The following is a 26849-nucleotide window of genomic DNA, read 5'->3' as shown; positions in this document are numbered from 1 at the left end:
TTAATTGAACATAAGATTTCACTAAATAGAAAGAATAGTAAAAAATATGTCTCCTTTGTACTTTAGGGCCATTTCGAGAAGGGAGTTAGCAGGAGAAGAGAGAGATGAGAGAAACTAAGAAATGGAGTGTAGAGGGAAAAACAGTCTGAGAAAGATGCAAATAACGAAGAAAGATGCAAGAACTGGTAGAGAGGAAGTCTCAGAGACAGACCAGTGAGGCCTTTCTAAGGATAGCCCATCCCAGCCTCTCACTCTCAGACAAGAGTGATCAGAGAAAATGATGGTGCTCCTATTATAAAAGACCCAGGTAGAGAGAGAGCTGGCAGGCTCTCAGGATACTGTTGCGGAGAGGGGTGAAGCCGTGTTACCAATTTGCAACCCCAGGCATAACTGCACTCACAGCGACAACATTGCACAGAGCGTTTCTGCATTTTGAACCTTATGGCCAAGCTGTGAAGGCAGAATCATCATCTCTACATTACAGATGGGAAAAGGGAGTTTCAGGGGTGTTAAGTGCTTTGCCTAAGGGTCTACCATTAGTGTGTGGCTCCCCAAATCTCTCATGTTTTCCATCTACTCCTCCTCTAGCCCCTGCACACATACTGATGCCTTTGGCGTGGCTGGAGGCCAGAGTTATGTCTAAATCAGAGATTCTCCACGTAATTCTTACTCTGCTTTTTAAGAAAAATGGTCGTAAAATTACACTCATGTATTCTGTGGGCATAATACAGGCTAAATCCTTCCACCAGAAATAAAGCAACATTGTCTCTCTTCCCTGGCCGACCTGTGAGGTGGGCAGGCGGGCGATCTGTTTACCACCAGGGCAATTACAGGAAGTGCTCCTGTGTTGTTCTCTGTTACCTGGTTCTGCAAACCTTGGATCCTGGAATTCACAAGTGAATGCCTTGTGTGTGCCGTTTTCCCCGTGCCCTAAATTACTCGCTCCAAGGAGCTGCTGTTCAGATGAAAAACAAAAGCACTCAGTGTGCCTCACTCACCTGATGAAATTGCTGCTGCGGTTTCATCGTGGGATGTGCTCTCCGGGGTTAGGTGATTAAGCCCCTTCCCGGCTTTACTACAGGAAGGCATGTCCTTGGCACGTCAGACAGGAAATTGAAGTTGCCTTGCAAATTGCTTTCATGGGATTAAAAAAACAAAGAGCAAACTGGCATTAAAGTTGTGCCTGAAATAACTTTTCTGTGTGAGCAACAGGAGTGCTTCACAAAGTTGTTACAAATGGCCAGCGTTTTTATTTCCAGACGTAGAATAATGTGATTTCCCAAACTGGATAGATGGAGGACTGTAGAGCAGTTTGGTGAGCCATGGCCTGCAGCCAGATCCAGCCCACTGCTTGTTTTTGTTAACAAAGTTTTATTGGAACGCAGCCTTGCCCATCATTTACATACTGCCTACAGATTCTGCTTTTGTGCTAGGATGGCAGAGGCTGAGTAGTTGCTACAGAGACCATGTGGCCCCGAAGCCTAAAATATTTACTCTCTGGCCCTTTTCAGAAAAAATGAGCTGATGCCTGTTCAGGAAGCCTGCAGGGGGCCCGAGGGTCCTTTGCGCGACTGCAGCTTAATGTGAGGTTGCCTCCTGGACTGTTGCAGCCCCTGCTCCCTGACATGGGCCCTGCTGCTGGGCATGCAGTTGAGGGTGCAGCTTCCTCCAGCTCGTTGGGGGCAGCCTGCTGGGCTCTGTCACGTCCCATGCCCCTCAGCGCAGACGTGCTTGTAGATGCAGGTTCTCCATCCGTTCTCACGGGCCCCTCCCAGCCTCCCAGCTCTCAGCCCTCACCCGGGCTCCCGATGGAGCCAGGGGGACTCCCTCAGGGTCCTTTCGGCTCCACCTTCCTTGACCCAGGCCTCCCATGAGCTGCCGGCTCTGCCGCGTTTTACCTCGGAGGCATTTCTGACACTGGCGCCCTTCTGACATTCTGCGGAGCGACCCTGCTGAAGCCTCATTTCTCACCAGTTGTCTTGAAATAGCTGCCTTAGCAGTTTCTCGTCACTGCACGCTACGCAACACTGCCAGGATAATGTTGCTGAAGGATGGCTCCTGCTCAGGAACCTCCCTTGGCTCCCCATTGACCTCCAAATCAAGGGCAGACCTTCAGCCTGGACTTCAAGGCCGTTTTGTCTCAGATTACTCCTCACAGCGCTCTGAGGACAAAAGGTCTTCGCTTTCCCCAGGGGTGTTCTGAACTCTCCCTGCACGCCACTGATCTTTGCTCTTGGAATGTTGTGGCACCTCCCAGCCATTGAAATCCAGTGCATTCTTGTTGCATCCCAGATACATTTTCCTCCACATGCAGCCAAATGTATGTTCTCATTCCCTTGAAGCTTCTGCCAGCCTATTCTATTACTCTGTATTGTAGGCTGTGTTGTTGTTTCTCTCTGCTCTTCCCGGATTGTGAAGTCCCAAAAGGCAGGGATTGACTCTCAATCGTACTTAGTTCCTTCCACCGCCCACGGAGCAGACACTCTGTGTGTGGAATCGAATTGGAAGCCACACAGAGCATACACACCAGTGATGAGGGCAGCTCTTTTATGTGCACCTACTGTGTGCTGGCTGCTCTGATACACGATCTCATAATGCTCTCACAAGCAAGTATTGCTGTCCCCACTGCACAGGTGTGGAAATAGGCTCAGAAAGAATGCCTTGGCCACGTGCTGTCAAAGCCAGATTTGAACCTGAGGCTCTCCTGCTCCAGCACTGCACCGATAGGACCAGGTTGCACTGTTGTAAACATCCCTGCATGCACAGCCCCTCCGCAGTGTCCATACAGTGCACACACATACCTCTACCTGTCTGTGTGTTAGAATCACTTGGGCAACTTTGGAAATACGCGTGGGCCCAGCTCTCACAACTATATCCGAGTCCCTGTGGGGGGGTGGCAGGTGCTGGCTGGTGTGTTTCAAAAGCTCCCCAAGTGATTCCAGTCCAGGCCACACTCCCTAAGCCAGAGTAAGAAAATTGACAGACCTCTAGGAGGGTTCCTGAGAGCAGTCCTGAGCTTCAGCTGCTGCTCCTAAGAACCTGGCTTCTTATTCAGTCAGTGCCTGATAACCTCGGCCCTTTTGAAGGTGAGGAAGGGCTCCTCTGTACCTGGCCACGGTCTCTGGGTGCCTCGTGTCTTACAGCATTTATGACGTCGTGGACTGAAATCTCCCTTTGGGGCTGGGCCCCATCGCTGCAGTTGGTCTGAGTGTGCTGTAGGCACCCTAAGAGGTGAGCCTTCCCAAAATGCAACCCGGCTTTCCCGTACAAGGAGAGTGTGTCTCCAGGAACTGGAAATGAGGGCGTGCTTTCAGTTTGTGTTTGATTTTAAAAACCTCTTGAATGTTGAGTGGGGTAGGCTTGCTGAGGAGAGGAGGCCCAGTAGAGCAGTGGTTCTCAAGTGTAGTCCCCTGACCACCAGCAGCATCACCTGGGAGCTTGTTAGAACTACAAATCCCCAGACCTGCTGAATCAGATGCTCGGAGGTTGAAGCCGGCAGTCTGACACCCTCCAGGTGACTCTGCTGCCACTGAAGGTTGAGAACCACAGCTCTACCTTGATGGTGAGTATGTATGTGGACACCTGGAATGCCCGTGGTATTCAGCCCCAGCTGGGCATCGGAGACCCCAGGAGGTTTATAAAGCCTTGGACTCTGGAGCTTCATCTCTGGGTTTGGGAATCTATTTTTAACAAGTGCTCCAGGAGATTCTGAAAGACAAGCTGATTTTTTTTTTTTTTTTGAATTGTGGTAGTAGAAACCTGATAAATGTCGCATTCGTTTAATAATAACTTCATGTCCACTTGGTGCCGGGTAAGGACACTTCCTCTTCTCTTTTGCTCCTGGAGTTGCGGCTCCTTCATCTCTAATTATCAAGACGTTTTCCATCAGTCCTGTTACCCATCAAGTAAAGACAGCCGTTCTCTTTAGCGTGCATCTTCCTCATCGCTGGATTGTTCCGCCACGTAAAAGCCGCAAGTGGTTTTATGGCCTCATGCACGCTTAGTCCACCCTCTCAAAACTGTGTTTTTAAGTGAGTGAAGACATTAGCCTCTCATCTAATGGATCAACAAAGCATCTTTTCAGAATGTTTGCATAGCTTAACTGTTAATCAAGTTGCGGGTCAAGGAGGTAAAGACCCTACTGCTTCCTGTGCCCCTGGGCGTTGATCTGCAAAGAGTGGTTTGAGGCAGGACAGGAGCTGCATGCAGGCACAGGCATCAGCTCGCTCTCTAGAAGAGCTGATTATTTTTTGTTTTGCCCACAGCTGTCTCTATCCCCACCACCCTTATCTGTCATCATAAATGTCCACACCTGCCTGATATTTTATGACAGGGCACACCTGCTGAAACGGAGCGGTTGCCATGTCTCAGATATGCTGCCTGGTATGTATGTCACTAAGCCTCATGGCAGAAATGAAATATGGCTTCTGCTCCAACCCTTCCCACCTGCCCACCTTCCTCTCACCTCCCTTGTCCTTTACTCCCATGGTGGAGGTCATCAGGCTGCAGACTCACCAGACTGCTGGAGGTGACTGGTGGACCCAGAGGACCCTGCGCAGATGCGTCCCTGTTCCATTTCTGCATCCAGCCTCTTCTGGGCATCTCTCAAGACTCAGCACAAAGGCCTGGGTGAAGGCCCCCTGAAGCCCCCACCTCCCAGGGGAGGAAGGCCACCTTCCCTGCCTTCCTTTGCACTCCCACACTGCGTTACCTATTATAAACCTCTGTTAGAGCACTCATTCCATCACTTTTGTTTGTGTTATGAAGGAAAGGAGTGAATGAATGAAGCTTTTGTTTTTACTTGCCCAGACCTTTCATAAAGAACTTCTTTCGGAGTATTTGCAAGCCATTTTAATGAGACCAGGACTCGCTAAATTTCATTTCTCCACCATTGCAAATACTTGGTTTGAAAAAAAATCACCTAACCACATAACTAAAGCTGACTGAGTTGTGAGCTGGCCTTGACTTGGTTAGAAAGCACAATGGAAACAGGAATCAGAATTGGAATGCGGGTGATGGCGGACACCCAGATGTCCCGTTGTCGGTTATAGACGGGGTCTGTGCTGGTGTTAGAACACTGCTCTGCAGCGCTCGCCCCAGGACAACCACAGCAATGTGTGTCATCGTGTTAGCACTGTGCTGCTCACCTTCTTCAGAATCACCTAGGGGGTAGGGGTGGGGGGCAGCGGCCGGACTGTAACAGAATCCCAGGGCCCAGACTGCTTCCCTGACCAGTTGAGTCAGAAACGTGGGAGGGACCAGGCATCTGAAATTTTTAGCGCTTCCCAAGTGCTTGCATCTGAAGGTAGCCCTGAGAACCACTGGGCTAAAGGAGTCTGTTTAAATGTGTGGAGCTGAAAATGAGGCTAAGAGGAATCACCAGGCTTCTCTATATTGTTTTATAATAAAGGCAAATAGAATAGAGGCATGGTAGTCATCACAGGTGTGCATATGTTTGCACATAGGCACACGTGTGTGGACACTGCAGGGAGGGTATGGATGCAGGGATATTAACAACAGTGCACTTATACATTTGGAGGAAGGCTACATCCATGAGACTCCTTCCTTCCTTTTCTTAGCAGCATACATCCAATTGATTGGCAGACGCAGCCCCATCTCCCCAAGGATATAATTCTGCCTCTACAATGCTTCTCAAATTTTCCTGTTCGTTTCCACTGCCACTGTATTGACTTGACCTTTTCTTCTCCTCTCGATAATAGTCCAGCCTTTTTCTCTGCTGGTGTTGATTTCTTTACTCTTCTGCCATCCATTCTCCACACTGCAGTCACATCTGGTGTCACTCTTATGCTTTTAGAATCTTTGATGTTCCCCGATGCCCACAGAGAAGTGATAATGGTTCTAGATAGCCCTCACCTAGCATTTACACACATATGTTGTTTACTTGTGGCACCAGCTCTAAGAGGTAGCACTCTTGTCTCTGTTTTACAGATGGGAGAGTGAAAGCATGGGGTAAATTGCCCAAGGTGACCACAGTCAGGATGGACCTAGGCTTCTGGCCCAGAGTCCTGGCTCTGCACCCCTCTGCTTCACTGCCTCTCCCCACGCTCTCCTGCCAGGTAGGGAAAGGTTACTCTGTGATAATGGACTTTTCATACATTATTTCTAATCCTCACATACATCTTGCCAGGTGGATGTTATTATTCCTATTTCACAGAAATCAAAGCTTGGACAGGTTAACTTGACCGGAATCATGGAGTTAAATAAGGAAATAATGGCTGGGATGCAAACTAGGTGTTCTGCATTCTTGATCTGCATTCTTTCCACCACACTGCGTGAGATTGCCTAATTTCTTCAGGGTGGAATCTGTGGCTCCTTATAATCTGTCGCCAACCCACCTTTCTAACTATTTTCCATTCCATTGTTAAATTATGTCACTTGACTTTAGCTCAGGCTGTCAGACCTTCCATGACAGAGACTCTGGTCTTGCTGATAATACCCTGCGTGGAACCTGCAAACAGCAGGAGAGGGAGGCCATTTGCATTTTCTCTCCACTTCAAGAAGCCCTAAAATAATGTATCTCCTCTTGACAAACGAGTGTGATGTTTGCATCATGAATGTAACATCCAGTCACTCTGTGTTATAGTTGTGTACTTGTTTACTTTTCTGCTACATGTCTTGAGGCCGGGTGTCATCACTTCCTCATTTTTCTGTCTTTTGTGTCTAGGGCGTTGCCAGGTCAATGGCAGATGGTCAGTAAATACTTGTTAAACAAATGGAAGGCAGACAAGAATACAAAGGTGGGCAAAGTCCTAAAAATACCCCATCCAAGGGCCTTAGTGGGGCTGTAGTGCATAGAACAGGGATGTAGTTACCTGATGGCCTCCAGGGAAATGTACTTTGTTTGGAGACTTCCAGAAAGAAGTGAAGAGCTAATGATTATCCTAATGAGCTAATCTAGCTCGTCCATTTTGCCACTCAGGCTTTTGTTTTGTTTTTATTTATTTTCTTCAGGCATTGCTGTGCTAACCTATGGGTAAAGTAGCCCTGGCTCCTCCGCCTTCCCAGCACGGACTTTCTGAATAGGATATAGTGAGGAGCATGTGAGAACTGTGGGCGTCAGGACTTTTACGGGACTCATGAGCCCTACATGGTGGTGGCGTGTGGGGCAGTGGAAGTTGTGCTTCCGGAATAGAGGCAGAACCTTTCAGGATGGAAACAGGTGCCAAGAAAAACTTCTTTGCCATTGGCAAAGTTAATTCTTTAACCGTTGAATTAGGATTATCATACAAAGTAAACGTTTTGCGGACCCTTCAGGTTTAAATCACTTTCCATAGGTGCCTTTTTGCTTCTGGTAAAAAACTGGCAGGTGGGAGGGTCCGGGACGGGCAGGTGCACCGTGATGCCGGAAGGGGGCTTCCTCAGCGGTGTCCATCTGAGTTGGCATTAAGATTTCGTTTTGCATCCCGCAGGTGAGCGTCCTGACCACCCTGGAGCGGAGGTTCAACCTGCAGAGTGCCGACGTGGGCGTGATCGCCAGCAGCTTTGAGATCGGGAACCTGGCGCTCATCCTCTTCGTGAGCTACTTCGGGGCGCGCGGGCACCGGCCGCGCCTCATCGGCTGCGGCGGCATCGTCATGGCGCTGGGCGCGCTGCTCTCGGCGCTGCCCGAGTTCCTGACGCACCAGTACAAGTACGAGGCGGGCGAGATCCGCTGGGGCGCCGAGGGCCGCGACGTCTGCGCCGCCAACGGCTCGGGCGGCGACCAGGGCCCCGACCCGGACCTCATCTGCCGCAGCCGGACCGCCACCAACATGATGTACTTGCTGCTCATTGGCGCCCAGGTGCTCCTGGGGATCGGTGCTACCCCGGTGCAGCCCCTGGGCGTCTCCTACATCGACGACCACGTGCGCAGGAAGGACTCCTCGCTCTACATAGGTAGGAGCTGCTGCGGCGCCCTGGGGGTGCGGTTCTTTTGGGGTTCATGCTCTTGTTAGTAACCAGGGTGTGTTGAGAAGGAAAGGTGGGCCCGTGAGCTTTCTATTCAGCCAGAGCACTGGTTCTCAGACTTGGCTGCACATCTCGGGGCTTTTGAGAAATGCTGATGTCTGAGTTGCACCCCCGGAAATTCTGGTGTCGTTGGTCTGGGGTGCAGCCTGAACATGCAGCCTTTTTGAAAATCTCCCCGGGTGGTTCCAATGTGCAGCAGAATTGGAGCTCAGCTGTGCTAGAGTGTTAACAGACCTTGAATGGGCAGACATGGTCAGGAGGAGTTGTATGTTTATTTATCTGCTTTTTGTGTGTGTGTGTGTGTGTGTGTGTGTGTGTGTGTGGACTTCAGGGTATCTGGCATTAGCCACGACGACGTACTTGGGGTCTGCAAGTTGGAAACTCCAGTTTTTAATAGTCATTTTAATAATAATTTAAAATAAAATTTTAATTTTAATCTAACGATCTTCTGTCCTATTGAAGCTCAAAGGGAGAGATGCTTGCTTTCTTGGCATTTGGTATCATTGAAAGTTGGTGAATTTGAGTAATTTTTTTCTGTAATGGAGATATACACTGGAACTGACTATTTAGGAAGAAATAAAAAACTTACATCTGAGTTTTCAAAAATTATTTTGTGCTCTAATAGTTTCTGATATTTTATGCTGGAAGGATGGAAGCCATTTGTGGTGTAGGGTTGAGAAGTATCTTAGTAGTGACTTGCTCTTAGAGCAGATGGGGTCGTCAGTCACTGCTTCTGGACACTGTTGCATGGTCATTTGTAGGGTGTGGGCTGGCCTGCTGAGCATCTCCAGCCCTTGTTTACCAAGTATAATTTTGCCTCCCTTGAGCTGTTGGATTTTTATGACATATCCCCAGTCTCCAAGTGCTAAGCTTTGAAAAAATTACCTCTACCTGCGGAAGCTTTATGCCTCCTGAAAGAAGGGTGCCTTGAGGTATAAAGTTAATTATAATATGGAGGTTTAGGTTAAAATAGAATTTGAACAGAATTTGACATAAAGCTTCATATCTGCCAAGCACCCACCCTACGCTGCCCAAGCTTTCTGAGACAGGAGGGGTTGGAACAGTTACACACCTGAATGCTGATTTTCCTCTGTGCCTTTCTGCCCCAGCCACGGAACAAAATGTTGCAGGCATATGTTTCAGCCCTCTGTGAACAGGCTCAGGGTGGGAAAGGTAGAGAGTACTTGCCTCCCTGTTCAGGGTGGAGCACCTGTGAGCCTGGTCACGGCCTACCTGTGGGACACAAAGTAGAAGAGAAGACTGCTCAGGCCGGAGATGGACAGTCCTTCCCTCCATGTGGTTAGCTGCTTCCGTAATTGTGTCTGAAGGTGGGTACGGTGAGGAGCAGGCACTAAGGAAATCATGTGCATTTTGTTTCTTTTAAAGCTGGAGTGAAAGCTCCTCCATGTAAGTCTGTGGTGGACTGGGACATGGGCCATACATAGCATGTGGCCAAGGTAGTCTCCTGAGGCCCAGTCAGACTGTTGGTCTCCAGCCAAACGGATGTCACCCTTAGGAACCTGGGAGAGGTGTTTTTTCTGGTAGCAATAACAGCAAGTAGATAAATCTGAGCACAGGAAGGAAATGGGGAGTGAAAAGCTGAGTTCTTGTCTCTAATGATAGAATAAATTGAAAAATTTCTCCGCTGTATCCCTCCTGAAGTCATGCCAGTGCTCAATCACCTCTCCTTGGGGCTTCCTGCCTGGAGCAGCAGGCCCAGAACCCTCTTCTGGAAGTCTTCCCTGATGAGTTAGGCTGTGGTGCCCACCCCACTGGAGGGGACCTGGTTTTTGTATGTGCAAAGCTTTAGGATTTGGAAGCATTTTGGTTTCAGGTGTGGGAGGTGGAGGGAAGGGCAGTAGGGCTGACCATTTGAGGCAAGGGGCCTTCTCCAGTTCTGAGGCCTTGACTAGGGGATTTATAATGAGTTTTTGGTAGGAAGAACATTTTGGCCAAATTTCTATGTGGGTGCCCTTTTCGCCTATGATAGTAAGCAGTCAGAGGGTTGGGAGTGTCTTATTTGCATGGTACATGGACATCTTGGTGGCTGTGGTCCGTCTGGCCAAATTCCAAAACATGACAGCACATAGCCACGGAGATGGACTCTTTAAGTCTTTCCAAACTGGTTTTACGGGTCTGTGTTTACAGGGAGCAGCAGAGAGCAAGCCTTCTGCACAGATTGGCCTCAATAGGTGGCCTTTTTATTCCATGCACAGTTTGAATTCTCCAGGAACAGTTTAAGAAGACTGTAGCATAGCAGAGCATACTGGTTCATTCATTTACTATACAGCCCATGAAAAAGTGTTTGTGATCATGAGACTATTTTAGCATTTATCTCCCCTGATAGAGGGCTAGTTCCTGAAGCAACTTACCTTTGCCTCAGGAAGTATTGGGGGGAGCCCACTGAGTGGGATGGATGTGAACTGTGGCCTCTCAACGCCCTGCAGAGAGGAGGAAAGTGTGAAGGGGCTGGCGCTGGGACTGTGGGTGACGTGTACCTATTGGGGTGGAGTAGTATGTACCTCCTGGTTCTGGCTTCTGCAAAGCTGGTTAAGAGAGAGGCCCACAACCAGCCATCTGATTATACGCCTAAAGTGTGAGTGTGGATTGGAGATTGAAAGGATTGTCAATACTGTGTGTGTAAGACACAGGCTTGTTCACAGCGCATCCTTTCCTGTGGCTGTCAGCAGAGAAGGGGATGATAACAGTGCTTGGTGCACTGGTGACAAGACCTGCCCCTGGGTTGCCTGCATTCTGGGTCACCAGATGGGTGTTATCTGTGGCTGTGTCATAGACCCCACTACAACCAGGGGGAAAGTGAAGCGTGCTATCTTGATTCAAGCTATATTTTTCACTGGAATGACTGTTTGCTTTGGCCTCTGGTGGCTGAGCCGCAGCCAAACTCCTGGATTCCTCGATGGGCCATTCACAAGGGGCTTCTCTGGCTGGCACCATTCTGCAGCCTCTCCTTTCCAGTGTGGGGAGGGAGCCAACGAAGCTCATTACTGGGGGTCAAACCCCGATGAATGGAGACGCGGCTCTGCTGGCAGGCTTTTCCCTATATATGGCACAGTGTGGAGCCAAGCCTCACGGCGATGCTAGACGGTGACCCGTGGGTGGCACGTGGCCCTCTTTCTTCCTAGAGGGATAGATCGGGCAGAGTGGCTGTGGAAAAGGTTTGATGCGGGGGCCTGACTTTGGGAGTCTGCTCGTGCCTCTAGACTGCATGCCCAGCTTTCTTAGCTGCTCTGTTTTTCCAAGCTCAAAACATGGCAGGTTGTATTATAGGAAGAACAAGTGGAGTAACGTAATGGACTCCCTGTGTCCTTTCATTAGGTTGCTGTGTCAGCTGGTTATTGCCTTTTTTTCTTTGAGAAGGAAACAGGTGAAAGGAGAGTGGTAAGGATTTTTTAAAAACTTTATTCCTAGTTAAAAAATATTCCGTGTTCACTGTTGACGACTTTGGAAGTATAAAAAAAGCATAATTAAAGAATAATTACTCCTAACTTTGTGGTTATATACAGTCTTTTTTTCTGCGTTGGTACGCTATTTTACAAAAAATATGTTTATAATCAACAATGTTTTGCAATTGCATTTATCTTTTAATATTTTATGAGCATTGCCTCATGGCGCTAAATATTCTTCTATGATGTTATTACTGCATACATAATATTCCCTTGTGGATCTATACCATAATTTTTAATGCCCTTTATTATTGGCCCTGGGTTTTTAAAATTTTTGCTGTTATAAATGAAGCAGACAGGTAAACTGTGATTCTGAGCAGTGAATTAATTCTTGCATAAGATAACTTAGCTGAATGGGGCTGAGCTCCAGGTCTGAGAGTGATGTTTTTCCGAGGTACGTCCAGGATCTGTGACAAGGCTATGGTGGGGGGTGGAAGGCTGGTGGATGGTCCAGGGTCAGGTGCAAGTCAGGGCATTCCACAAGATGGCCTGAAGCCTTAAGGGAATAAAAATCACACAAGCCATGGGTAGAGAGCAGTGTGCCTGAAATCTGAGGGGAGAGGTGCTATTGGAATGGAGAATGAGTATCAGAGCCAGACTAGAGAGTTGCGAGTAGAAAGGAGAGAGGAGAGAGAGGAGGGCGGTCCTGGCTAGCATTTCAGCTCAGGGTTCTAGAAGGAGCTCGTGCCCCTGTTTCATATGGTGCTTTGAGTAGCGATGGGCACAGATCAGAGCGGAGACTTGTGAGGCAGGGGCAGCTGGTGTATTCCATCTTCTGTTCTCTCTCTAGCATTGTGGACGCCCTACCCTCACAGGGCTTGTCATGGCATTTTTGAACCATGAGACCCATTAGGAAATTGTCCGTATGTTGTGTTAGGAATCTGTCTCCTTACAACTTTCCGCATGGTGGTTCTGGTTCTGCCCTCTGGGCCCATCCTGAAAGACTGTGATCCCTCTTCCATGTTTAGATAACTTGCCAGATAGCTAAGTACCAGCCTCACATGAGTAGGGACGAGGTACTGAAAACTTAGCTCTTCTGTGCTGAGACCGTTGTCCCTTACCTGGTGAGGTTTCCTGCTACACTTCAGCTGCCATTTCCCTCTTAAAGAAAGAAACCAAGGGCTGGGGACAAAACCAGATGAATGGGGCATGAAGGATGTGGGTCCTGTATTAGTTTGCTGTGGCTGCCATAACGTAACACCAGACTGGGTGACTTAGACAATAGAAATTTATTTTCTCACAGTTCTGGAGGCTGGAAGTCCAAGATCAAGGTATCAGTAGAGTGAGTTTCCTCTGAGGTCCCTCTCCTTGGCTTGCAGATGGTGCCTTCTCCTCCCTGTGCCTTCACATGGGCGTTCCTCTGTGTGTACTCATCCATGGTGTCTCGGTGTGTGTCTTAATTTCCTCCTCTTATAAGGACACCAGTCAGATTGGATTAGGGCCCACCCATAGGACCTCATTTAACCTTAATTACCTCTTTAAGGCCCTGTTTCCAAATACAGGTCACGTGCTGAAGCACTGTGGGTTAGGGCTTCAACAAATGAATTTTGGGGGATCATGATTCAGCCCATAACAGGTACCAAGTGGACCAGTAACAAACCAAGCGAAGACTCTTGTGTCTTTTGTCCTAACTTTTTTTTTTTTTTGGTGAGGAAGATTGCCACTGAGCTAACCTGTGCCAGTCTTCCTCTATTTTTTGTATGTGGGACACCGCCACAGCGTGGCTTGGTGAGCAGTGTGTAGGTCCGCGCCTGGGATCTGAACCCACGAACCCTGGGCCCGCCAAAACGGAGTGTTCAAACTTAACCACTACACCACCAGGCCAGCCTCTGTCCTAACTTTTTTATGAGGAGCTGCATTGTTTTCTTTTTTTTTTTAAGGTACCCAAAAGATATTTGAGGATGCAGGTTTTTTTTTTTTAACTTTTTATTTTGAAATAATTATAGAATCACAAATTGTTGCAAAATACAGGGAAGTTCCCTGTACCCTTCATCCAGTTTCCCCCAGTGGTAACATCTTGCATAACTATAGTACAATATCAAAACCAGGAAATTAACATTGGTACAATCCATGAGGTTTATTCAGATTTCACCAATTTTATATGCACTCATTTGTGTATCTCTGTGTGTGTCTGTTTATGGTTCTGTGTAATTTTATCACAATTAATGCAAATGATGTTGTTCTGAGATCATTTTGAGTTGTGTGAGTGTGTTTGGCTGCCATATACACATGCAACACCAGCACACAGACATATACACATGTGCACACACACACGCAGAGGAAGATACAGAGATAGAAGCCTGCAGGTAGAATGGGAGCTGGCTAGAGGAAAGTGATTCTTTGAGGAGGGCTTCCTGTGGGGACCTTCTGCATTCTCAGGAGAATGGGGTCCTCGCAGGGTGCCCGAATACACAGAGCAGTCGCTCCAAGCTGGGAGCCACGTATATTAGACAGTAATGTGTCATGTTTTGTTTGTCTCTTACATTGAAACCCAGTGGAGCCCTCCATGTTCCAGTTAATGATGCAAAGAGAATTATTCTCAGATTTCATCTGCCAAGTGTTTATTTAGCGGAAAGGTCACTATAATTCCAGCCAGCAACCAAAGAGAACCAAATTTCTCTTCTGAGCCCCGGGAGCCCAGAGTTATTTTGCTTCTGATGAGTTTTTATTTTAACTTGTCATTGGGTAAAATGTGTTTTAACTCTCCAAAGAGTGTGGGTCGAGTATGGATCAAATACATTGTGACTGCAGTTCATCTGAAAAAATAATTAAAAAGCTATCCCTTGTGGGAGCAAGCGTAGCTCATTATACTCTTGCAGCTTCATTGATATTGAAGTTCCCATCATTAATTTCTTTTTGTAAATAAATGATACTCTAAAACCAGTCAATTTGTTTTGGCTGTGTTTCACTCGCTCTCCCCCGATGCTGGTCGCATGCCGTTTCCGTGTGTTTTAGCAACGTGCTGGGAGACGCACGTGTAGCTCTTATCTGGTACTTCCATATTGCTCATGCTGGTAGGTGTTTCTCATCATTTTCAGCCGCTCATAATTCATGCCCCGTGGTTCATGGAATCACTGCTGTGCTCACTGCCTGGTGACCTTGGACAAGACTCGGAGTGTGGGCTCTGGAGTCTGACAGTCTTGAGGTTCCCATCCTGGCTCCTCCACAGACCTGCCACTGGGATTTTGGACACGTTTCCAGTTGACCTGAGCCTGTTTTTTTTAATCAGTAAGATGGCAGTGGGACCTGCCTTGCGAGTCTTTGCCTGGGCGTCAGGTATCGTGTCCATGTGGAGATCAGTAAACGCTATCTGTTCATCTTTATGGTCATGTCATTTCCATCTCCAGATGTAGAAGCTGAGGCAGGAATAAGTGATTGACTTTATTAAACACACGGGCAGGTCTTTTGACAAGAGTAGTGGGATCCTGATTTTCAGCCTGGGATATAATCCATCTCCTAGATCTGAGAATAGCAACCTCTTCAGTCCTGAATTAAGTCAGCAGGGCTCCTCTTTGCCTGCTGCCTGGGGCAGCAGGCGATCTGGTTTGTATGAAGGTGGAGGCACCCCAGAGTATGGCGATTGCCCCAACGTGATGTATTGGTTAGTTTTCTGGGTTCCAACACATTGCTTCTTAATATTTGTTTAATTTTTCAAAAGAATGTATTCTTGTTTTGGTAAAATTGGGAAAAACAAAAATATAATATGAAAATGTAAATGATGAGCGGTGCTTCAATCTGCGCCCAGGATCCGAACCCGCAAGCCCCGGGGCTGCCAAAGCGGAGCGCGTGACCTTAACCACTATGCAACTGGGCTGGCCCCTATATATATATATTTTGTGTGTGTGTGTGTGTGTGTGAGGAGATCAGCCCTGAGCTAACATCTGCCAATCCTCCTCTTTTTGCTGAGGAAGACTGGCCCTGGGCTAACATCCATGCCCATCTTCCTCCACTTTATATGGGACACCGCCACAGCATGGCCTGACAAGTGGTGCGTCGGTGCGAGCCCAGGATCCGAACCGGCGAACTCTGGACCGCCGCAGAGGAGTGCGCGCGTTTAACCGCTTGTGCCGCCTGGCCAGCCCCTGGCCCCTAAATTTTTAACCAGTTAAGACCAACCAGTTAAGTAAACTGCTTTTTGTCAACTGATGTATTATAAACTTTTTTGTATGTCTTAAACAATAAACATCGTTTTAGATAATTACGTTATATTTTATCAATCCAGAAATGCTGGAATTTCCTCATTGGACCTTTAGGTGATGAACATTTTTGTGGCTATAGCCTCATGCACATTTGCTGGAAACTTGAAAAGCTCAGTTTAGTTCAGATAGTATGAGCTGGAAAGCAGCCATTTGGCCTTGCTGTGGCTTTTCCCAGAAGATAAATGAGTGAGGCACAAGGATGTCCTGAAAATAAGCTTTGGGCCAGCCGTGAGTGTTGGTGCCCTTGTTTTGAAGCCCCCTCCCACGCCTGCTGCTCAGGGGTAACAATCTTAAGTGCTGCAGGGGCTCAGCTAGCAAATGAGAAAAGCAGACTGTGTGGGGGCTGGGGAACCAACAGTCCTTGCCTCGTTCTCCGCCATTTGTGGCCCTGTGGGAACTCAAAGTCGGTCTTGCCAGGGGCTGGCCTGATGGCGTAGTGGTTAAGTTCACCGCCCCGCTTCGGAGGCCTGGGGTTTGTAGGTTCGGATCCCAGGCGCGGACCTAATGCACTGCTCATCAAGCCATGCTTTGGCAGCTGTTCCACGTATAAAGTAGAGGAAGATGGGCACGGATGTTAGCCCAGAGCCAATCTTCCTCAGCAAAAAGAGGAGGATTGGCAACAGATATTAGCTCAGCGCTAATCTCCCTCACCAAAAAAAAAAAAGAAAAAGAAAAGAAAAAAGTCAGTCTTGCCAGATCTGATTTTTAAGTGAGTCTGGAAATCTATGTTTTTCAAGTGGACTGAATTACCGACTCATTGAAATAGTCTCCAAACCCTCCATGGGTCAACTGCTATGTAAGCCAGCAAAAATGCGTAGGTGGCTTGACATTTTGGCCTCTTTGCACCAGATCATCAATTTCAGACTGTATTCACCTTTCGAGTAGCAAATAAATAAATAAGAAAGGAGGAAAGGAAAGCAGTTGCACATCATGGCTGCCACAGCCAGAATAAATAGTTTTATCTACTGTGGTTTCAAATGATATGGGTGTTGGGTTGGGATGAGGGGATAGGGGCTCTTGTGCAAACACAGGACACCGTGACCGAAATGAGTGAATGTCTACTGCTGAGCGGGCCTCTCAGGGTGCTATTCTGGTTGAGGCTTTGCCTCCTACCTCATAAGAATGGAAATTGCAGAATGGAAAAGAAACTAAACCGTTTCTTCAAGCTAAGCATGGCCAGATGAAGAAAAATGCTACTCACAGTTCCCTGAAGGGAGCTGTGGAATGCAGAAACCGATACCATCTTGGGCTGTTTGGGGCCTACGGATGTTTACTTGGGTGAGAGCATCTTTGCTAAGGGATTTTGGAGCGTAGCATCGAAGTGTTTGATAGACAGGGTGTAAGACCACAGAGGCCCAGGCTGCCCTAGAGAAGATTCGTGGGAAAGGTGAGGATGCACACAAGGAAGTTTTCCTTCCTTAAGAACCTCCAAGACTACTGCTCATTACTTCTTTACCGCTGACCTCTTACTGCACCAGACTAGTGAAAGCAGACCCATTTTATTTTTCTGTAACACAGGTATTGTTCTTAAATTAAAAATATTTTGAGATATTTTTCTGAATAACATGCATATTTTTTTCTTTAGTTTATTTCTAGACTATTTACTTCTCCTCTCTGAGAGAGAGTAGTCTTGGCTTTATTTCCTTTCACCGACAGGAAGCATTCTGTGAGAGCAGATGCCATGAAGGGTTCGGTTTCTGTAGAGGATTGTGATTTGCCATTGTTGGCGCTGGGATTAGAGGTTAATGGCCTTTCTCTTCAGTGGGAAGTGGGTTCTTCATTGCTACAGAATTCTGTAGTGTTAAAATGCCTCGTGTAAGAGTCTTTGTTGTGGATGTTTGCTTTTGTCTGTGCAGCATCTTTTTTTTTTTTTTTTGCTGGGACACTGCCTGTGCTCATCCCAGGTGGTTCTTGTGGGTTGCAGAAATGATCGTGTGGTCCAGGCATGGCCAACCATGATACAGAGAAGGGCTCTGGTCTACAATGATTGGCCCAGGGAGTGAGACAATCAGAGTCTACCATGAGGTTTGAAAAATGGACTCAGAGAAAGAGAGAGAGAGAGTCACTTTCTCTTCTAGGACTGCTAGCTGTAACAACTCTGAATGCCCAGAGATTCCAATGTTCATCTTTGCTGCCATATGCAGAGAACTTGACCTAGAAATGAAGACAGCACAAAGGAAAGTAGACCAGGAGAAAGAGGGCAAGAGGGCTCCCTGGATCCAGCTGTGCCTGAAGCTAGCATCCTAGTTAGCATTCCCTTTAGGATCCCAGTTACTTGAGCACATAAGTTATCCTTTCCAACATTTGCAGCCAGCAGGATCCTGCCTAATCAGGCTTAAGTGCCCTGTGATGTCATGTACGAGTTGGACTGGATTGCTTTCCTCTCACTGAGGTTTGACCAAGCACCTTCCAACAGGGATGAGTGTTTCTGTCCAAGGAAACACGTGTAAGGCGGTTGTCCTCTGATCAAAGCGCTAGCTCTTTCATAATATCAAAGTATTTACCCAGGATATTCTAAAGAACGGAAGAACTCTTGACTTTGTACGTACAATAAAAAGGGTTAGGTTGAAAGTTCTGGTTTAGTTCTTCATTATTTCATAGACATTTAAGTTGCAGGACAGGGACCAGAGGGCAAAAGTAATGCCCCCTCCACTTTCTCCCTACCCATCAAAAACAAAGTATTTAAAAATAACTCATTGCAGGGTTTGTGCAGGAACAGTTAAGTGTTTATAATAGCAAATTGCTTATGTGGGCGGGAAGAGTGTGCTTATTCAATGGCGCTGTTTATTGAATGGAAAAAACACGACCAACCCTGGCTCCTTTACATGACTGCCATTGCCAAAGCTACCTTAACGCCTTCTGATGACTTCACGTTGTCAGGAGTGAGTAAGCTGAGGGTGCTCCATTCCCAACTTTGCTTTTCCGTTTCATTCCTGCCAAGCCGTGTGTATGTGCCTGTGCGCGTGCCTATTTTTGCCCACACACAGACAAAATCTGAAGATACTAAAAGCATTAGGTGGCCAGTGGACACTCATAAAAACTTAGATGTAGTCTTTAGAGCTGAGACTTAGGAATTTACCTTAAGAATGTTAAGAGGAATTGAGGGCTGCTTAAGTGGGCTACTTGAAGCTAAAGGTTCTCGAATGTGCTTTCGGGGAGGGGTCCATGACCTTCTAAAATTATGTGGAGATGTATGTGTACTCCTGTGGGAAAGCTGTCACTGGATTCTCAAAGAGGTTTGTGACCGAAAAAAAGGTTGAAACCACGTGAAGTCCTTATGTTGGACAGACCCTGACGACAGGCATCTTGGGGTGAGGTGAGCCGACACAGTTGAGGTGATAGGCTGTATGGAGTGACAGATGGCATTTGGGGACTGGAATGTTGTTACTGCTCAGCTCTTAACTTGATCTGCTCCCTGGGGAGCCACTGTACTTACAACAGGAAGCTTTTGAGCCATCACTCTGGGTGAAAGGTCAGAATGAGTGCTCAGCCCAGCAGCAGGAGACACCCTCTCAGCCCTCCTCCTCCTGTACCGCCTTCCCCACTCCCCCCCGAAATTCCTTTATGGCTGAAATTTTCCATCCCTTCTTTCAGCCTAACCTTAGGTGTTTTGGGTAGTATTCAGCAAGTTTTCTGTGCTGGTTTGAACTGATGCACAGATAGGAAAATCAAAACTTTTTTTTCCCTCTAAAAGCAAAAACATTTTAGAAATGCACTTGGATCATTAAGGGAATCTGAACTCTCAAAGTCAAAATTTTCCATGTGTTCTTACTAAGAAAAATTCTCTTGGGGCAATTAAAAGCAAACAAACAAACAGGCAGAAAGTTGTGAGGGACTCAAAAATCATCTGGGGACATGAATGAACTCAAACTTTATGGCAAAACTCTTCATCCCAAACTTTTTGGGATAGTTGCTGCATTTGAGAATCCTCCTTCTTGTCTGCCAGTTACCACTGCCTCCTAGTTCAGGTATAGGAGATGGAGAAGGGCTGGGTGTTGAGCCCAACCTAATCCCTCTCCAAGGAGAGATGCCTTTCTCTCTTTCTCTCTAATGTCCTGAGCATGCAGTACAAATGGATGGGATTTCCCACTGCCTTCCTTTCTGGGCAAGGCATTATTACCATAAGAACCTTCACATTTGCCCACTTGCCTTGTGGGTTGTTAATGGAGTTTACAAAGGGAACTTGGATTCCCAGCAAGAGGCCTCATTAACACAGCAAGGATCTAATAGATTCTAAAATTGTGTATGGACGGTTGGAAGCTTTTGAAACCCAGTGGTGTCTATTATTAGATCTAAATCATTTCACTTACCCCGGCCTTAGTCTGTACATTTGTATCACAGGGGAAAGAACCTTGCCTGATCCAGCCAGCCAGATGGACTGGATTGGTTTAAGTATGCATTAGTATCTGTGATTCTGGGGCTAAAGACAAGATTCAAAGGCCATCAGGCAGTATAAAGAACAGAATGTCTACCACATTGGTGCTTTTATTTTATTTTTTAATATTGGCCTTGTTACTAGTTGTAGGTGCTTAATTATAGGATTCATTGCCGTCACAAGGAAAATTTAACAGCTGTCTGCTTATTTAGATAAGTGTGTTAACACATGTGTGTTTGAATAATGACCATAATAACACTGAATACACTAGCTCTCGTTCGTGGGGTCCTTGCTATATGACAGAGAGAGAACAGGAGCTTTACGTGTGCTCTCTTGCTCTCGCCTACTAAAGCCCAGGGAGATAGGGGTTGTCATTCTCATTGCACAGATGGAGAAACTGAGGCTGGAGGAGGTTAAGCAACTTGTCTAGAGTCGTATAGCTAGTGAGTGGCAAGGCCTGGATTATAGTCCTGGCCTTTATCTCAAAGACGGTGTCTTTTCCACCACTGCTCCCCCTCCCCCATCCTTAGACACTATTACGCCCCACCAGATAAAATAGGGTGGCAGGCGTGCTATGCTACGTATTAAAAGTGGCTTAATCCATCTACCACATTATTTATTTATCTCTCTGGCTCTCCCTTATTATTTTTGGTGTGCTAACTACCTGGAGCTGTTCATTATTTTAACAGTGAAGTATGAAATAGTGATGAGTTTCTAGGCCAGGAGAAGTCTCATGGGTGTAGGGTGCTGATAGCCTGGCATCTCTGTGGGAATTTTTGAAATTCTCATCAGATAAAGCTTTGTTCCTACAAAAAAACGTGAGTTGTTTTCACAATCTCCCTATAGTAAAGGGAGAGAAACTCACTCACCAGACGGTTTTGTTTACATTTCAGGCCTAGCAGCATTTAATTGGTGAACATTCATCTCTGTTATGCAACTTGGACTTGACTTTTTTCACTCCTAGGCTGACTAAGCTGACTTGCTTTTCTGTGCAAATCGGGAGTGAGTTTAGAACCCTCTAGACCACAGCTGGGACAAAAATGGTAAAAAGGTAGGATAACAAAGACTTCATAGATCCTGGATGAACACGTGAGGAAGAAAAAGAACAAGTAGACATCAACAAGTTAAAATGATATAATTTCCAAGGCCTTTCAACATGGGAAAAGAATGGGCCTTTACAATTGTTCAGCCCTGTGGTATTCTGAAGAACTTGAAGAATAGAATGTCCATGGCAATGAACTGTGTTAGCGGAAGAAGGTGGTTACATGATGGATCAGAGAGTGGCAAAGGCCTGCTTAAGCTGTCCTGGAGGGCATGATGTCCAAGCAGCTGAACACTCTTCTCTGTGTATCTCTTTAAGCCACACTTTACTGAGAGCTAGTTAATGACCTGTAGACAAATGACCGTTTCTTATTGGCCTACCTGGGGGAGTAGGGAGAGGGTTCAGAGGGCAGAAATGAGTGTGAGTGACCAAGTGTTCAATCTGTGAATATTGGTGCAAAGTTGGAAAGTTGGGAGACTGAGCTCCTACAGCTCATGACTCCAGATCCATATTTCTAGCTTTTATGTTTTTAAATTAAAAAATTTTTAAATTATGGTGAAAAAAAAAACCCCACATAACATAAAGTTCACCATCTTAACCGGTTTTTAAATGTACTGTTCAGTAGTGTTAAGTATATTCACGTTGTTGTGCAACAGATCTCCAGAACTCTGTCATCTTGCAAAACTGAAACTCTGTACCCATTAAACAACTTCCCAGCCTTGGCAACATCCTTTCTACTTTCTGTCTTAATGGATTTGACTATTCTAGTCACCTCATATAAGTGGAATCATAGAGTATTTGTCTTTGTGTCTGGTTTATTTCACTCAACATAGTGTCCTCAAGATTCATCCGTGTTGTAGCGTGTGCCAGAATGTCCTTCCTTTTTAAAGGCTGAAGAGTATCCCTTTGTATGTATGTAGACCACATTTTGTTTATCCATTCATTTGTCAGTGGCCATTGGAGTTGCTTCCACCTCTTGGCTATTGTGAGTAATGCTGCTCTGAACATTTGTGTGCAGCGTATTTCTGGCTTGTTAAAAGACAACTCTACTTGGGTGTCCTAATGTGCGTTAAGCTCAGTAAGTGCAAAATTCAACTCCCTAATTTCTTCCCAAGTTTGCTTTGTCACCGACTCACCTTGTTCTTTCCCTCCACCCCTTGCATTTAAAAGCCACCACCTCTTACTGATATGATGCCTGAAGGTCCCTTGTGTCTGGCTCCCCAGTCCCCTTTATGCCTTCCCTCACTGCCCCAGGCCAGGGCCTCAGCACCTCTCACCTGGACAGTTGCGGCTACCTCTGACAAGTCTCATTGTGCCCAATCTGGCCTGTCTCCAAGTTGTCCTTCATGTTGCTACTGCTCCAAAGCAGGCTTTGAACATTTACCAACCTGGAGAGATGCACGTTGTTCTGGAACCTTTGCTATGAAAGTTCCAAGGCATCGGATTGGAATTTTTTTTTTTTTATAATTTTATTTATTTATTTCTTTTCCCCCAAAGCCCCAGTGGATAGTTGTATGTCATAGCTGCACATCCTTCTAGTTGCTGTATGTGGGACGCGGCCTCAGCATGGCTGGAGAAGTGGTGCGTCGGTGCGTGCCCGGGATCTGAACCCGGGCCGCCAGCAGCAGAGCGCAAGCACTTAACCGCTAAGCCACAGGGCTGGCCCCGGATTGGAATTTAATTGAAGTTTATTACATACCCAGTGAATAATAACAATATGGTTCTGTATATTAATATAATGCATATGTATAAGATAATAGCACTGTATTTTTGAGAGACTTAAAATAACTTGACCTGTTCTTGATAGAGACATGTTAAAATTTAATTGTCCATGTTTCATTCACTCAATGATCTAACAAACATTGAGAACTTACCATAGTCAGTCCCTGTGCTAGGTGCTAGGGATACGTGGATGAATCAGACCTCTAGCACCAGCTGGTAAGAGTCATAATAATATCAGCAAACGTTTATGAAGGCACTTGCTGTGTGCCAGAGACTGAGTGAAGTTCTCTACATATATTATCTGGTGTGGTTCTCAAAACAATCCATTCAGTTAGATTTTATTGTCTGCATTTTATGGAAGGAAATCAGGATGCAGAGAGTTGAGTAACCTGCCCAGTAAGGGACAGCGTGGGGACTTGAGCCTCGGGGGTTCTTTCTCCAAGGGATGTGTTCCTCTGCTTCCCAGCAGACTCCGTCAGCAACTGTCATAAAAAGCAAGAGCTTGAAACATAGGGAGGGCAGAATGAAACACTGGGCTAATAGGAACCTACACGTGCATTCGTCGCATATATGTGGAGTTGGAAAGTATCGACCAGATGTGCTCAGGGATATTTCACAAATGTGAGTAATGACTCGGTGCCTCGCAAAACGACATGCCACTTCCAGACCATGGCTGCTGCTGTTAGAGAAAAGAAACAGGGTTCTGCGTGTTCTCAAAGCAAGGACTCGTGTAAATTCCGTTTTTCATAGGTGTCAAATGCTGTTCCCTGATGTGATGCATTATCCAGACAAGGAAATAACATGACAAAGCCTCTCGCCAGGCTCGGAAAGGAAGGCGATGTCTCTGAGCTGGCTGTCTGGATATCTGGGAGAAGCATTTCAGAACTTGTGAGTGTTCACAGCTGGGGAGATGGTGTTGACTTCCTGAGAGGCACCACCTAGCACAGGGTGTGCGTGTGTGTGTAGATGAAGGGGCAGATGGAGATTGCTATTCATCACACACAAGACAAGCATGTTCTTTTAAGAATGTGTTTCACTCCTGCTGGAGACTATTAAGCAAATAATCCATGAGCGTTAAACAAGTTTTTAATTTAAAGTCAGAGTGGAAGGTTAGGGTCCACAGCTTGCAGTCTGCAGTGGCCATGACTCAGAAAGCTGTGGGTGTGGAAACCCTCCACCGGTAGAGAGCACACCACCTGCCAGGCTCTGAGCTCAGCATTGCCCTTGTGTTTTCTCATTTCATCTTCATCATGACCATCTTACATAGTAGGAAACTGAGGCTCAGCAGAATTAAGTCACTTGTCCAAAGTCATATATCTTAGTAGATAAGTGATAAGAGTTGAACATAATGTCTACTGATTGTGTCTGGCTCCAAATTGAGATTTGTAGAATAGTTGATTTTTGTTTTTGCTGAGGAAGATTGGCCCTGAGCTAACACCTGTGCCCATCTTCCTCTATTTTGTATGTGGGATGCTGCCACAGCATGGCTTTGGTAAGCAGTGTGTAGGTCCACGCCCAGGATCCAAACCCGCAAAGCCCGGGCCGCTGAAGCAGAGCATACGAACTTAACCACTATGCCACCGGACTGGCTGCTGATCTTTTTTTATTATGGGAAATTTGAAACTTATTCAGAAGTAGAAAGGATAGTTGAAGTAACCTCAGTGTGTCAATCGCCTGAGAATTATCAACACATGGCCTTTCTGATTTCATCTGTACCCTCACCCAGTCTCCCCTGTCCTTGATTATTTCAGATACGTCATTTTACCTGCAAATATTTAATATTTATTTTGAAAAGATAAGGACTCTTTAAAAACACAATCGTAATACCATTGCCATGCCTTAAGAATTTAATAATAATTTCTTAATATCAATAAATATCTACTCAGTGTTCAAATTTCTCCAGTTGTCTTAGGTAAAAAACAGTTTCATCGGATCGCACAAGCTCTGTGCTTTGCAGTCAGTTGCCTTGTCTCTTTCAATCTGTAGGTTTTTCCCTCTTTCTTTCTGCCAGATTAAAGAGATTGGATCATTTATCCTGCATTTTTGTACAATCTAGATGGTGCTTTTTAACATGTTCTTCTGTCCCCTACCTGCATTTCTTGTAAAGTGGTGGTTAGATCTAGAGGATCAGATTCAGGTTTGATTTTTTTTTGGCAAAAAATACTTCCTAGGTGATGATGTGTGCTTCCATTATGAGACACATGTGTCTGATGTCTGGCTTTCTCTTTCTACGGTGTTGACAGCCGTTGTTGATCACGGCCTTGATAGTGGTAACATTCAAATTCTGTCATTCCTTCTTCTTTTATTACTTCTATTAAGAGAAAATTCCTCATTCAACTATTTTACTATCCCGAGGCAGAATTCAAATAAGAAAAGGAGGTAAAGTGCTGTATGATTACCAGAAACAATTTAAGATTTTTCTGGTAGTTCTTTTTGTCCTTGAGGAATATCCTATTAGGGTTATATAGTTAAACTGCTGTGTTTAAAAATCATTAAAAATGGCTTGTCTCTGTATTGTTAGGGCTCTAATTCAATGAACAATTAAACTGGTTGCATTTGCTTTTCATTTTTATAGATGACTTAAGACACAATTTTGTTTTATAATCATGTAAACTATTTACATGGCTTCAAAGTCAAATCTACAAAGAGGAATATTCTGAGAATTCTAGCTTCTAAACGTATTGTTTCTATTCCCTCCCTCCCCCTAGAGGCAGCTGTTTTTCTTTAAGTTTTTGGTTTTTGTCTTTCTGTTTTAAAAATGTAACCAAAGACATTTATATACTACTATCTCCCTTTTCTTTAATAAAATGTAGCTTATTATATACTTTATTCTCCACTTAATATATCCTGTAAATAAAGGAATATTGCATTATATAAAGGATTAGGATAATTAGCATTATGTAGAGACATAGAGTCATTGAATTTTTAGAGCTGGTGGTAATAATAGCAAATTCTCACGTGGCATTTGGCTGTGCTATGCACTAGGCGCTTTACATAAATCCACTCAATAATTCTCATAACAGTAATCCTCTGGGGTATGTACTATGACTGTCTCCATTCTATAGATGAGGAAACTGAGGCACAGGGAGGTTAGGTAGGTAACTTGCCCAAAGTCTTAGAGCTAGTAAGTGGCAGACCTGGGATCGGAATGCAGGAGTCTGCTCTCATATACCAGGTTATACTGCTTTAGAATTGCCAGTTTGATTTTCTGATTTTTATGAGGGAGGAAATTATAACCCCTGGGCAGTTAAGTTAAAGGTCTGACTTCCCATGTGCCCTGTCCCTAGATTTATGACTTTTCTAAATGGTCACTAGCTTGCCTTGCAGCTTCTTGTTGAGTCTGGAATTTGATTTTATTGTAAACTAAAAACTTAGCCTGTTGCTACCTCAGGGATGCTCAGAAGACATGAGACTCCTAGGTCAGAGATAAAGGACTTTATTACTCCTGGGACAATAATCAGCATGTTGTGACTATTCCTCTGCCTTGTCAGTACCCCAGAGGTGATGCTGAGAGCCCAGGTGGATGTCTGCTCCTGCAGTGAGGTGTGTTACAGGAGAGGAACACTGAATTTGGGGGATTCACAGCTTTTGTAGCAAGCAGTAAGCAATCTTAGTCTTTGTCCCACAGGGAGAAGTTGTCTTATTCCTCGAGGTTGCTCACTGAGAAATGGCTGGGTAGTGAAGGGTCAGGGCCTTGTGTTTTGGCACACTTACCTGGATGTGTAGGAGCATGGAGACCCGTCTTCTCTACTCCTTCTCCCAACATTTCTTTTAACCTTTCTTATTTGTTTTAAAGAGTCAAGGGGGTACCCCATAACATTTCTTTGACAAATTACTGCTTTTAAAGACATCTGCCAATATCCCTTGATATATTTACTCTAGGTTTTGTAGTTCTCAGATTCTAACTATAGCAAAAACAAAAATGAAAACCCAGTAAGATCTTTTGACGGCCACCTTTAACAAATTCTAAACACTCACCACGTTGCAAACCTATAGGTTTTCCTTTTTATTTGTGACAGGTAACCTTTTGGAACCAGCAGGAGGGATGAGGTTGACAAGCATCGATCGGTTTCATTACT

General features: G+C 45.7%; 1 protein-coding gene across 2 annotated transcripts in view; it reads left to right on the top strand.

Annotated features, from left to right (window-relative positions):
- SLCO3A1 (solute carrier organic anion transporter family member 3A1) overlaps positions 1–26849 on the top strand; it is a 295841-nt gene that overhangs the window by 51940 nt on the left and 217052 nt on the right. For both annotated transcript variants that reach the window (XM_058542389.1, XM_058542388.1), the window contains exon 2: positions 7431–7896. In XM_058542389.1, coding sequence (XP_058398372.1) covers positions 7431–7896 — 466 coding nt within the window. The remainder of the gene's footprint in view (positions 1–7430; positions 7897–26849) is intronic.

The sequence above is a fragment of the Diceros bicornis genome, chromosome 5, assembly GCF_020826845.1.
Source record: "Diceros bicornis minor isolate mBicDic1 chromosome 5, mDicBic1.mat.cur, whole genome shotgun sequence".
In the NCBI taxonomy this organism is placed as follows: Eukaryota; Metazoa; Chordata; class Mammalia; order Perissodactyla; family Rhinocerotidae; genus Diceros; species Diceros bicornis.
This window is presented reverse-complemented; position numbering and strand designations above follow the sequence as displayed.